We start from the raw sequence: 12,552 nt of genomic DNA, 5'->3' as shown, positions 1-12,552 counted from the left end.
GGGGGTGGAACTGAATGCTGCAGTGTTGCCCCCCTCAGGAGTGAGACCACCTCACCCTGGGTCTCTGCCAACTGCCGGTTGCGGGAGTTCTGCTGGATCAGGCACTTCATTTCCTCCAGCTCAGCGTGCTCACGCAGGTGGTGCCGCTTCAGGTTCTCCACGTGCTGGACCATCACCTCCGCCGCTCGGCTCATCCGTGCCTCCTATCTCCGGGAGGACCAGCCATCGGTTCCCGATGTCCCCATGGACGATGACCACCACTACCTCTCTCTGGGTGCAAATGCATCCCCTTCCCACTCCCAGGATACCCCAGTGTGTGCCAACAAAACCCACAAGAGCACTGGGAGGAGGAGGCACAGCCCCCAGCAGTGCGTTCCCAGCACTTCCATTCCTCACCCACCTGGTGAACAGCTCCCAGCTTCTCTGCAGCACTGGTGGCACGCTTGATGGCAGCTGCCAGCACAGCCAGGCTGCACTGCAGCTGCTCCAGCATCTCCTTGCAGCTCACATCCATGCAGGATGCAGTCAGCCTCTGCAGGGGGAGAGCATGGAGCTGCTGGAACTGGGACTTGGAGTTGTCCAAACCCTTCTGGAACTGGATATCCCCAGCAGATGTCAACCCCCTCCAGTGCCCACCTACCTCCAGAAAAGTCCGGCACTGCCCCAGCTCCTCCTGGATGTTTTCCTCTGCTGCATCTTGTGCTCGCTTCTCCACCTGCACTCGTTGCTGCAGGGTGAACATGTCGCAGCGAAACGCCAGGGCGAGGTGGGCAAAGGCTGCCTGTAGGCAGGAGGGCAAAGGACTGGGACATGAAGGGGAGGCCACCGGGACCACGCATGGCTGTCCCCAAGACACAGCCAGACTCCCTTTCTGTGCTATCGGGCAGTGCTCCATAAGGATCATCAGCACTGCTTGTCTCCAGCACTCATCAGGACACTGCACACTGGGGGCAGACTCTGTGAAATGCCACAAGATAGGGAAATCTCCTGGCAGCCAACAATGCACTGGAATCTCAAGGCCTGCTGGTACTAGGATGCGGTGGGCAGACACCAGCTCTCGCTGTAGGTCACGGTTGGCATGCAGGGCAGCAGAGCCTGACTCAGCCCTGGCACTCACAGAACAATTATTCTTATGAGGGAGGCTTCCACTACCTCCCTGTTCAGGGAACTCAAGGAGAAATTTGTGGGATTACTGAGTGCTCACTGTGCCACAGAAATGGAGCTGAATCCAAATGCCAACTGCATCACTGCCAAGGGACTGCGGAGCCTGGGAGCAGGACACAGTCCCCCGGCTGGGATTCAGTAGAACATTGGTCTCCTTTCCCCTTCCCTCGCCCACCCACAAGCCCTCACCTCCACATCCTGCTCCGTCAAATTTGTGCTGCAGAAAGAGAACAGCTGTCAGAGCTGGAGGCACAGTGCAGACTGCATGCCAAAATGCCCTCGGTCTGCCCGCAGGAGTGCCTCAGGACCCCTGTTCTGCAGCCCCCAGCAGCAATGCAGCCAGTCACCCCTTTACCTGTGCAGTCCCAATTTCTCCAGCACTGAGAGCTCACTGGGAAAACTCGGCAGCTCCTCTGGGGTTTCTCCATCTGTGGGGAGGACCATATGTGAGGGCTTTTGCTTGGTCTTCCCTCCTCCCTCTCATCCTCCCATATAGGTGCTAGTAGGGTGGAAACACCCCAGCACTTCTTCCAGGAGGGACGGTTCCCATGTCCCCATCAAGGAAGCTGAACCCTGTCAGGCCACACGGTTCCCATGCTTGTCCCCAACCACTTCATGCTCCACCATAAGGGCACCCAGCCTAGGACATGACATGGTGATTCACCCACCTTCCTCAATCCCATCGTTGTCTCCAGTGCAAAAAGCCAGCTCCATGCCGGGTTCCTGCGAAGGGGCACTTTCAGATCAATCCCCTTCCTGGTGCTGAATGGCATCCCCCCCAAAAAAAGGCATCACTGAGTAGCTCTGCAGTCCCAAACCCATTGCCCTCTTATCCTCCTCACCTCACTGACACTCTCCATGCTCTCCATGCTCCCAGTCAAAACCCTATCCAGGTGCTCCTGGGTACTGCTCATTCTCCCTGGGGACAGAGAGAGGTGGCAGCAGTGTGGCAGCATCCCTGTGGCAGCCTTGAGACCCCCAGAACCTCCAGGATGCTGGGGAGCGTGGGCTGGCAGGTATCCCCCAAAGTACCCCTCACAGGATTAAGGATCATCCCATCATCCAGGAGGAGCTGTTGGAAAGCAGGTAAGGGTCGCAGGACTGGAGGGGACATGAGGATGCAGGGAGGTGCTGCTGGGTGAGGGACCCCCATCTGGACCCATGCAATGCTGCTCAGGGAGAGTGGGGGCACAAAGCCACTCCTTTCCACCACCCCCACCCCAGATATCTTTACCTTCATCCGGAACTGTGAGGAGCCTGGCTGGCTCTGCATGCTGCTCCCTACAGAGAGGAACTAGAGTAAACCTGAAAGCAACACTGGCAGGAGAGGCAGCATCCCACCCGCAGTGCCCAGGACCTTCGTCCTTTCTGGGCATCCTCCGCAGCCCACTCCATCCCCATTGTCCCTGGCATGGACGCAGCAGCTCTCCCTGTGCCTAACAGCCCTTCCATTGCAGAGGAGCCAGCAATGAGTCACCGGCCTGCAGCAGTGCCTCTTAGCACATTTATTTTGTCCTGACTGCCAGGCAGACCTCACTGCCAGCTGGCCTCCTTGCAGGCTCAGCAGCAAAGCTGGCTATGTCCCCGCTATGGGGACAGCAGGCTTTATCATGTGATCACTCTCCCAAAATCTTGCCCTATGTTCACAGGGTTCTAGCAGATACATGGAGCCAGGGATGCCATAGCATCACAGTGCACGGAGACACAAGGGCTGCTATGCAAACAGCAAACATGCCAGAGCCCAGCACCCAAGTGGGGAAGAGTTTGCACTCCCAAACTTCATTCCCGGCTCCAGGCAGAACTCAGCAGTACTTTTCCCTCTCCTCCCTGCAATTTGTTCCCCAGGATCAGTGCCCAGAAGAGAAAGCATTGCTGCACCAAAACAAGGCTGAGCACTACATCCAGCACTGCCATCCCCATCCTAACCCTACCAAACTGGTGCACATACCTGCTCTGGTGGGGGTTCCGCCGGCTGCCCCTGCACTGTTTCCGTGCTGCACGCCCCTGGGCTCGTCCCCGCACCTCTTTCCCTTCTCCCAGTGAGGTGTCCACCCGTGGCTTCATCTGCACAGCACAGAGGCTCCAGGACCAGTACACCTATCATGAGAGACACGCATTAGCCATGCACAGATGGGAAAACGCCTCTAATGTTATATTTTTAAAATGTTTTCTCACCCAGCAGCAGTGCGGAGGCATTTGTGGGCTGCAGGAGGATGCTGCTGGGATGGGCACGGGGAGAGGCAAGCGAGGGATTACGTCAAGCCACCTCTGTGCAGCGCTGAGGATGGGCTTTCCCTTCCATCACCCCTGTTTCCTACTTCCCACCCATGATTTCCAACATCAGCAGCATGACCCTCACTCCTTCATGGGGTACATTTGCACTCCCTGCCCGGTGCAGAGAGGGAGCAACCTGGGCTGGGGTCACCCCAAGCATCCTGGCAGGTAGGCTCCTGTGCAAATAAATGCATGGGATTCCCACATCCCTTCTATAAGTAAGCTCAGGTATCTCATTTGAGTTATTTTCCAACGTTTAAACAACAGAGAGAAAGATGGCAGTAAGCCCAGAGAGTCCCTGTCAGTCCCAGGAGCTGAGCCTGCAGAAATGCAGCTATGGGGCAGAAGGAAATTTCTTTTTTTCTTTTTTTTCCTGTTTATTTGTTTTGGTCAGGATACAAAATGAAACACAGATTTAAGGGGCTGACGCTGTGCAAAGCCTCAGCTGAGCCCAGCCATCCCCTTTCTCCCAGAGATCAGTCTTGATCTAGGAATATCTGACAACTTTCATGTGCATTGGGAATTGTCCCCAGAACCTCTGCCTAGGGGTCCAGGAATCCCAAAAAGCAAAGCAAACTCATCCCATCAGTGAGCATCAGTCCCGTCGAGAGGGGTAGTCCCTGCTGCAAAGCATCAGCTCTGGGACAGTTGTGGCAGACCCTGCAGCCTGCTGCTTTACCCCATCCCACCACCCACCCCATATCTTTGCTCCGTAGCTGGAAACACGGAGGAGTGCAGTTCATTGAACAGCACAGCTTAAATAACACCCAGGCAGCCCCACTCTCCCTTGGCTCACTGAGTTCACCAAATGTTCCCCAGGTCATTACCTGCCCGAATCCGTCCCAGAAGGCCCCAGCTCAGCCCCAGCCCTCTGCGCAGTCAGGACCCTGGGGATGGGAGCCAGGGCACCAAGCAGTGCACACTGCCAGCAGCACAGCAATTGCATCTGTGGCAGAAGGAGCTGCCAAGGGAGCAGCTCGAAGGGAGAAGGCCTTTAAAGGACATGCACGAAGCAGTCAGAGCTCCCCATGCGGGGCCAGGCTGGGTGCTGCGCAGGTGGCCCTTCATTCCCTGTGTGGGGGCTAGAGGGGAAAAGCTGAGCCTCAGCACCAGTTGGAAGTCCCCACACCTTCACACGGGGCGCAGCATGAGGGTACACCAGGACAGCTTGTATGTGATGATATGGGGAAACCCATCCCTTCTGCCACCCTGCTTCACCTCAGCCATCAACCTCAATGACCCTTTCTCGGCTTGACCTCTTTGATCAAATCCACCACATCCCCAAAGCTGCTTTCTTCCCTAAGGAGCTTACATGGAGTCAGACTTGATACTCAGCACTACAGAGGACCAGCCTGCAGGCAGGTAGGCACTGTTGTCTCCCTCATCCGATGTCCCCGCTGCAGGTCTTTGGGGTGCGCCAATCTTCAAAGCCCTCAGAGGGCAGCCAGCAAACAGCATCTTGTCATCTGCACCAGGGCTGGCCCAGCTTTGTACCAGCTGCTGAGTGCTCAAGATTCAGCCCCAGAGCTGCAGAGCAGACAAAGAGAGTTGGGAGAGGCCATTGGCAGCTCTGAAGCAGAAGCTGTGCTGTGCCAAAGTAGGATGGAGCTTGAACGTGGCTATCACCAGCTCTTACGGACACAGTGAGCATGGGGTGATGGTTGGACTCGATCTCAGAATTCTTTTCCAATCTTAATGATCCCCCACCAGGATGGGGTTGCGAATGCCCCTGAAGCTCCAGGGATGGATTTTCCCTCCTGGGGCCATCACTTTCTGCTTTGACTCGACCCCACAGCAGAGCTGATGAGAAATCATGAGTCACTGTATGGGAAGGAGAGCCCCACATCCCCAGCAGTGCAGGCAGTTTTGTGCATGATTAGCACCAATTAATGACAATTAGCATATTATAAGCTCATATGGCCAGCCCCAGGAAGACACAGGAGCTCAGCAGAAGCTGCAAGAGTGTGGGAAATAGCCACGGACATGCCAAAAGGCAAACTGGCACTGCCACCCTCTGCCTTACACAGCCTTAAAATATCTCCCTCAGGATCTCCTCTCTTCCCTATCTCTCTATGTTAAGTTTGCTGCCCACCTCCAAGAGTTTCGAGGTGCAAGGAATGGTCACTTGTGCTTCTTTCCAGAGGAGGATTTGCAGTGAGCAGAGGACGCTGGTCTGAGCTGCGAGACGATGCTTGAGGTTGGCAGGGTGCAACTATGCAAGTCCAACCAGAGACAGTGGAGCAGGACTCAGAGCAGCACCATCTCTCCCATTCCTCAACGTCAGTGCTTTCCAAGCTGCTCAGCAAGCATCTCCAAAGGCAGAGGAATGGTCCTGGTAGAGACAGGTTTGCACAAGCATTACTAGCACACTTCTGGACACTTTCCTGCTTTAGAAAGCAGAGTCCCAAGCACCAAAGACCCCTCCTTTGGGCTGAGACCCAGCTGGTGGAGCACCTGAACACTGCAATGACATTCCCCTCCTCACTGCCTGGCCACGTGGGTCTAACCTGTGTGTTTTGTTGCTGATGCTGATGCTTTTTTTGCTTTTTCTAGCCCAGCACAATGTCTCTTGAGAAGGGACTGTTGAGAACAGAGCCCACAGCCAAGATTTGTATAGCAGATCATGAGGCAGAGCAAGCAGAACATAGAAAAACAGCTATTCCTGAGGACAGACAGAGGCTGGCAAGCTCAGGGGTTGGAGGACAGACACCCCTACATTTACCAATGCTAAACAGTACCCTCCTCCCTGTGAGCGGCAGCCTGACACTGAGCAGGATCCATAGCTTCTGTCACTATATCCTGGCAAATGCACAGCTGCAAAATGTGGCTTCAGCGAACACATGGACACATCACCTTGTCAGCTACCCATGTCAGGAGAGAGCTTTACATAAGTAAAAGCAGCCTGGCTCCCTGCACACCAACCTGCTCAGAAAGGACAATGCAGAACAAGACCTTACCAGGACATCTCCAGCTCCAAGAGCAGAGCAGCAGTGAAGGTCCCACAGCAGCTCATGGCGCTGACATCTTCCCCAAGCTCCTCTTGAAATGGCCTCAGCTTGTTCTCAGATGGCAGGGACAGTGATCATCTGGATTATCCACTTCTCATCTTGAGAAGAAAGCTGTTCAGATCCACAGTGGCTGCTGCTGCGGCAAACTATAGTTTATGAGGCCAGTGCAGGGGCCTGGTCCTGCAACCAGCATAAAACTAAACCCCAGCAAAGACCAGCTCTGTCATGGTTTCGCCTGGTTTGACCGAGCGTCCATGGCAAGGGGGCAAAGTGACCCACAGATTTATGTTCCAGGAAGGGGGTGGAGAAGGGAAAAGGTAGGGAGATGAGTCTAGACAAGGAAAACAGCTGCAACGAGCTAAAGGAAAAAACTTAGTTTACTAAATATAGTAGCGGAATGAGAGATAATAAAATATAATACAATATGATTGGAATTGAAGCTAATAAATCATGTAAAATGAGAAGAAAACGAGAGTTTCCAAAACTGACATCCTTACTCTGATGCTGCAGGCAAAGCAGACAGGGAGCAAAGAGAGTAGCCTTGTGACTCTCAGTCAGCTTTGTCCTTCCCTCCAAAAGGAAAATGGAAACAGAAAAATGAAGTCTTCTGGGAATTGTAGTTCATGCTTCTCTTCTGAGACCAAGAGACTGGAAGTATTGACAATCCACAGAACTGCAGCATTAACTCTTTAACTTCCAGGGCACTGCCAGATGTTATGATGTGGAATACCGATGGAAAACCATAAAACCATGACAGTCTGCTCTCCTGAAGTCCAGGAAAGTTAACTTGCTGCGTCTCCTTGTTGCTGTCCTACGGATCCTGAACATCACCATGTCACGGACATTGCAGCTATGGCTATGGCTGCCCCTGAGCTTCACACTCCCCATCAGCCCTTTCTTTTTGATGAGAATGAGGTCCAGCTTAGCATCTCTCCTCTTTGGCTCCTTTATCAAATTGAGAATGAAGTTTTTATCAGTGCATTATAGGAACTTCTTGGATTGCTTGTGGAAGTTCTTGGTGGGTTCTTCCTTCAGAAGTCTCTTGCCTCTTATTTCCTTCAAAGTTATGGAATGTGACCTGTGTCGAAGTACTGAATGACTCCCTGTACAAGAAGATCCCGGTGCTGGCAAGGATGAGCTTCTGAAAGCGAGGAGCTGAATGCGAAAAATTCTCAGCCAAGTTGACTGTAGGAAATGCATCTCTTTATTCTTTGTTGGGTGTACATGTGGAGAGAAGTACATGAAAACCTATATATAGGTTATTTATTGTTATGTATATAAAATGTTCCACACTGTGCTTTGGAATGCTAGATTCATGTATGTCAACTGAGATACAGTACAACGTTCAGAAGTCATCATCCTGTTGCTTCTTTTTGCTTTTAGTGTCTTGGGCATTGTGCCCTCTAGGTTTTTCTTGACTCGAGATACTCTTCCTCCTGGAAAGAAAGCGTTGGTTTTGCTGGTATGATCAGAACCAGCTGCTCTTTTCTTAAAGAGACAATATCAAGCTAAAAAGCAAAATGCTGATATTCCCTCTTTGCTTACCCGTAATACTCTAGGATACTTTAGCCACAAAATAGTGTCATTTTTCATGATGTCTGGGCAGTTTTATGTTCTGCATTTCAGTAGATTCAGAGAACTAAACAGATTCTAGTACTAGGTGCTTCCAAACGAGCATAGATTTGTGGTTTTCACTGAAATGTTTGTTGTCCTATCTTTTTTTGTTTGTTTGTTTTGTTTGTTTGTTTAATTTGAAAGGTCTTTACATCTGTAAACGCTTTGCTTATTCATAAAACAAAGTTTGGATCTTACAGTACTCAACAGTAGCTCTTTAAGCTTCTCTAGCTCTGCTTCCTTACAAAATAATTATCAATCAGAATGCTATTATTTTCTGTCTTCCAGTTCTACTATTTCCCTTTCTGAGGCACCAATTCTTTCTATGCAGGTGAATTAAAATTTAGGTGGAAAACTGCAGTTTTCATTCATATTACAGACATTTATAAGTACTTAACACAGGTGTCCCGGGTTTGGACAAATTTTCATTCGTTCTCTTCTCTTCGTCATTTTTTTTTTGTTTGTTTTGTTTTGTTCCCCTTCCTCTTCTAACTTTGTGTTTTTCCCCTGTTCTCAAGAGAAAGAGGGAACGGATGCCAGGGACTACGCCGCGGACCCGCGTCAAGCCCATTGGAGAAGCTCTTTGTGGTCTCTGCTGCCACCGCGTGGCCAAATCGGGGAACTGCAGCAGTCACTGTTCGGTGCCGCAGGCAGAATGACTCATGCGCGAGCCATGCGGAAGAGGAAAACGTTCTTGTCGCTCTGCACAGCTTATCTACCAGTCATTACTATGCTCAGTCTTCCAGACAATACTGCGCACGCGCCGAAGTGATTAAATAGCAACCACTTTCAGCGAGCCACTGAGGTACGGGCGAGAAGTGAATTCTTGGACCACCGACTCACCGATACTCTGCCTCTTTCTAAGCCAGGATGCTCCTTGCCTATTTCCTCGGACGGTTTTATGCCGAGCCCACCCCTTCAACGGACCATTTTTAATCCCAGCAGACGCTGCACCCGACGCGCCCCCCGATTGGCTCAGCGTCGCAAAAAGTCTCGCGCATGCGTATTGTATTGTCAACACAGGAGCACATGTAGTGCGAGTCACAGAACAGCGCATGCGTAGTGATGAGATGGGAGTGGCGCACGCGTAGTCATACGCCAGGAGTTGCGCATGCGTAATACTATGACGGTAAGAACGCATGCGTAGTGATGTGCGGAAGTTGCGCATGCTTAGTAATGTGTTAGAACTGGCGCATGCGTAATGTATCGTCAACAGATGCACATGCGCAGTCTATTGTGGAGAAAGGCGCATGCGTAGAAATATGCTTGGTTTGACGCAAGCGTAGTAGCTCGTCGGAATCCACGCATGCGAAGTGCAGCGCAGGGAACAGCGCATGTGCGCGTGTGGCGCATGCGTACAACTGTGAAAAAACATGCGCGTGCGAAGTGGCTAGTCAAAGAGCAGCGCATGCGTAATACTATGATAAAACAGGCGCGTGCGCAGTGATGTGCCTAGAATAGCGCATGCGTAGTACTGTTACCAGCCTTGCACATGCGTAGTCCCGTAAGAAGAGGCTCATGCGCAGTCATGCGTCCAAACTAGCGCATGCGTCCTAGTGTAACTAAATCGGCGCATGCGTAGTGCGCGGCACCAAGCAACATACTTGCAATTCCGCGCATTGGCCACGCGGTGGCAGCAGAGACCGCGGAAAGATTTCCAACTGGATTGACGCAGACTTACAGCGCAGTCCCTGACGATCCGTTTTCTCTTGCGATGACAGAGGAAGAACGCAATGTTAGAAGTGGGAAGGGGGGAGGGGCAGAGAACACGAAGAAAACAGGGAAACGTCTCCAAACGCAGGAAAACTGTACTAAGTGCTTATGGATGGCTGTTAAAGAAAATCTTTGCATTCATGTGGTCATGGAGTTTTGTTTTTTTTTTTTTTTTTTTTTTTTTGCCAGTATCTTTTGCACTGATTTTAAATATTCACATACTAAAATCTAACTGCCCAGCAAATTTAATGATCACAAAATGAAAGCACGTTAGCAGAAAGCATAGGGCCGTATTAATATTCGCTCTGTCTTGTTCATTTTTCACTGTATGTTTCCAAGTGCCTTTCTTGCACTTCAAGTTTAGTTTTTGGATTTTTATTCTTTTTAATGCCATGAAATGGGTAGTTTTAGGGGTGATTCTTGTTTTTCTCTCTAATTCTTTTTCTAATTCTTCTTCTATTTTTTTTCTAATACTTTTCGTATTTCTTTTTTATTTTTCATTGTTCTATTTCTAATTTTTTCTTTTTTTCTAGACTTTTTTTCCCTCTCTCTTTCATTTTCTATTTTTTTCACCCTTTTTTTTCATTTTCTAATTCTAGTTCCTTTTCCAATTCTTGTTCTAGTATTTTTTTTCTAATTCTTTCTCACTTCCTAATTCTTTTTCCAGTTCCTTATCTTTTTCTTTCTCTTTTTCCAATTTTCATTCCAATCCTAATTCTTCTTCATTTTTCTTTTTCTAATTGTTTTCTCTTTTGTTTTCTAATTCTAATTATTTTCTTTCTTTTTCTATTTCTAATTATTTTTATATTTTCTTTCCCTTTTTCTTCTCCCTTTTTCTTGTTTCTTTCCTATTTCTTACTCTTTTTCTAATTCTTTTTTTCTTATTTCCTAATTCTTTTTCTAATTCTTTTACTTTTTCAGTATTTTTACTTTTTTTTTTCCTAAATCTTATTTTTTTTCCTTTTCTAATGCTTTTTCCCCCCAATTCCAGCTCTCTCTTTTTCCCCCCAATTCCAGCTCTCTTTAGCATTCTTTTTCTAATTCCAGTTCTTTTTCCTCTGCCTTTTCCAGTTCTTCTTCCAGTTCTATTTCCAATTCATTTACTATTTATTTTCCTAATTCCAATTATTTTGTCTTTTTTCTCTCATCTTTTTCCTATCCTCATTCTAATTAAAATTCTTCTTTTTTCTCTAATAATTTTTCTTTTTATAATTCTAATTATTTCCTTTTCCTTTTTTTCCCCTCTTACTATTCTTTTTCTATTTCTTTTTCTACATCTTTCTTTTCCCCTTTCCTTTTCCCTGTTTTCATTTTCGTTTTCCTTTTTTTTTTCCTCCCATTTTTGTCTTCTGTGAACCGGAAGTACTCAGGCAATGAGAAACCAGGGCAGGAGAAGGTAAGAGTCAGGTAGTAGGTCATGAACGATGGCCCACTGATTCAGATTTCAGTATTTGTGAATTAAATACTACCAATCTACAAGAGACTTATCCAGTTGGGTTGCATTGCCAGATTCCAAACCTGAATAAACCAAATGATGCACAGTTTTGTGGGTTTTCACTTGGGTTCCTTGTGTTGTCCATGAGGATTCATGGTATTTTTTTACAAGTTTACAAGTGGGTCTTCACTGGGCTTTGCAGAAGTTTGCCCTGGTTCACTGAAGACTTTGCAGGATCACTGGTCTTCACTGAGGTTTCATGAAGTTCACATGGTTTTGTAAAATTTTGCATGGCTTCGCTTCTGTTCACAGTAGTTCACATATCTTCTGCTCAGTCAAGTCTGCACAATTTTGCTGGCCTTTGCTGCCTTAAAATTTTACTTCTTTACTTGTCCTTAACAGTTTGCAGGTGGAATCTCAATTTCTGAGTCATCTAGATCTCAATTTCAGCACCATCCCCTCATATCACTCCTGTATCACCCCAATGTCACCCCCCCCAACTTCACTCCCCGATGTCAATTTCAGTCATACCCCACCAGCACTCCCCAGTGTCACTTCTAAACATCACCGCAGCATCACTCCCCATTGAAACCCCCCTAGGGTAGGGATGCCCCAATATCCTTCCCAGTAACATCACCCTGTAGGACTAATGAATATACCAATGTTACGGTATAGCAGTGTACAATTAACAAATATACAGACATTAAGGTATAACAGAGAGCTTGGCTATAATATTATTACACCAAGGCAGGAAACAGAAATGATAGGTACACTCACCTGTAACTCTGGGCTCACATGGAAAAGTCTGGTGAAGTGGATCTCCAGAAGAGATCCTTCCCCTCTGGAAGTCAGCTCTTAAATGGGTCTAGGAGAGGTGGAGCCAGGCTCCGCCCCTTCCAGCAGCACAGGTGAATTGCCTTCACCTGTGCTCCCATGGCTGAGTCACTGCTCGCTTCAGGTGATCAATCAGAGCTTCAGGCCATGACTCAGCAGTTCCCATACAGTCACCAATTGGCATCTAGGACAGACTGGGATTAAAATATGTGGGCTATGGTAGGTCATCCAGCTATAAACCTTCCCTCAGCAGACATTCACATTATTCCTTTCCTTTGCTCTATGGCTGTACCGGCACTTTAAGGGCCAGCCTGAAGCTGTGATGGAGCACCTGGGGAGAGGTGCAGCCCTGCGAGCACAGCTGGGGGCAGTTTGGCTGTGGGGTGGGGCAGAGCCAGACTCCACCCCTCCCTGATCCCATTTAAGGGCTGGGAAGGGTAGTGGCAGCATCTGAACCTGGGAAGTGCTTCCTTTGGAGTGTGCCTGGCTCTTTGGGATGGAGTGAGTGAT

General features: G+C 49.0%; 1 protein-coding gene across 1 annotated transcript in view; it reads right to left on the bottom strand.

Annotated features, from left to right (window-relative positions):
• Window positions 1-3,190, bottom strand: part of OLFML3 (olfactomedin like 3) — a 7,918-nt gene extending 4,728 nt beyond the window's left edge. Inside the window, exons 1-10 of the mRNA XM_031557011.1 lie at window positions 3,113-3,190; window positions 2,399-2,445; window positions 2,197-2,236; window positions 2,007-2,083; window positions 1,833-1,887; window positions 1,520-1,592; window positions 1,354-1,381; window positions 641-781; window positions 401-532; window positions 30-203 (exon numbers count right to left, since the gene is read on the bottom strand). Coding sequence (XP_031412871.1) covers window positions 30-203; window positions 401-532; window positions 641-781; window positions 1,354-1,381; window positions 1,520-1,592; window positions 1,833-1,887; window positions 2,007-2,083; window positions 2,197-2,236; window positions 2,399-2,437 — 759 coding nt within the window. The 5' untranslated portion in view covers window positions 2,438-2,445; window positions 3,113-3,190. The remainder of the gene's footprint in view (window positions 1-29; window positions 204-400; window positions 533-640; window positions 782-1,353; window positions 1,382-1,519; window positions 1,593-1,832; window positions 1,888-2,006; window positions 2,084-2,196; window positions 2,237-2,398; window positions 2,446-3,112) is intronic.
• Between the last annotated feature and the right edge of the window lie 9,362 nt (window positions 3,191-12,552).

This window comes from Meleagris gallopavo, chromosome 28 (genome assembly GCF_000146605.3).
Source record: "Meleagris gallopavo isolate NT-WF06-2002-E0010 breed Aviagen turkey brand Nicholas breeding stock chromosome 28, Turkey_5.1, whole genome shotgun sequence".
Taxonomy (NCBI): domain Eukaryota; kingdom Metazoa; phylum Chordata; class Aves; order Galliformes; family Phasianidae; genus Meleagris; species Meleagris gallopavo.
Note: the sequence above shows the minus strand (reverse complement) of the source record. Positions and strands in the feature narration are given on the sequence as shown.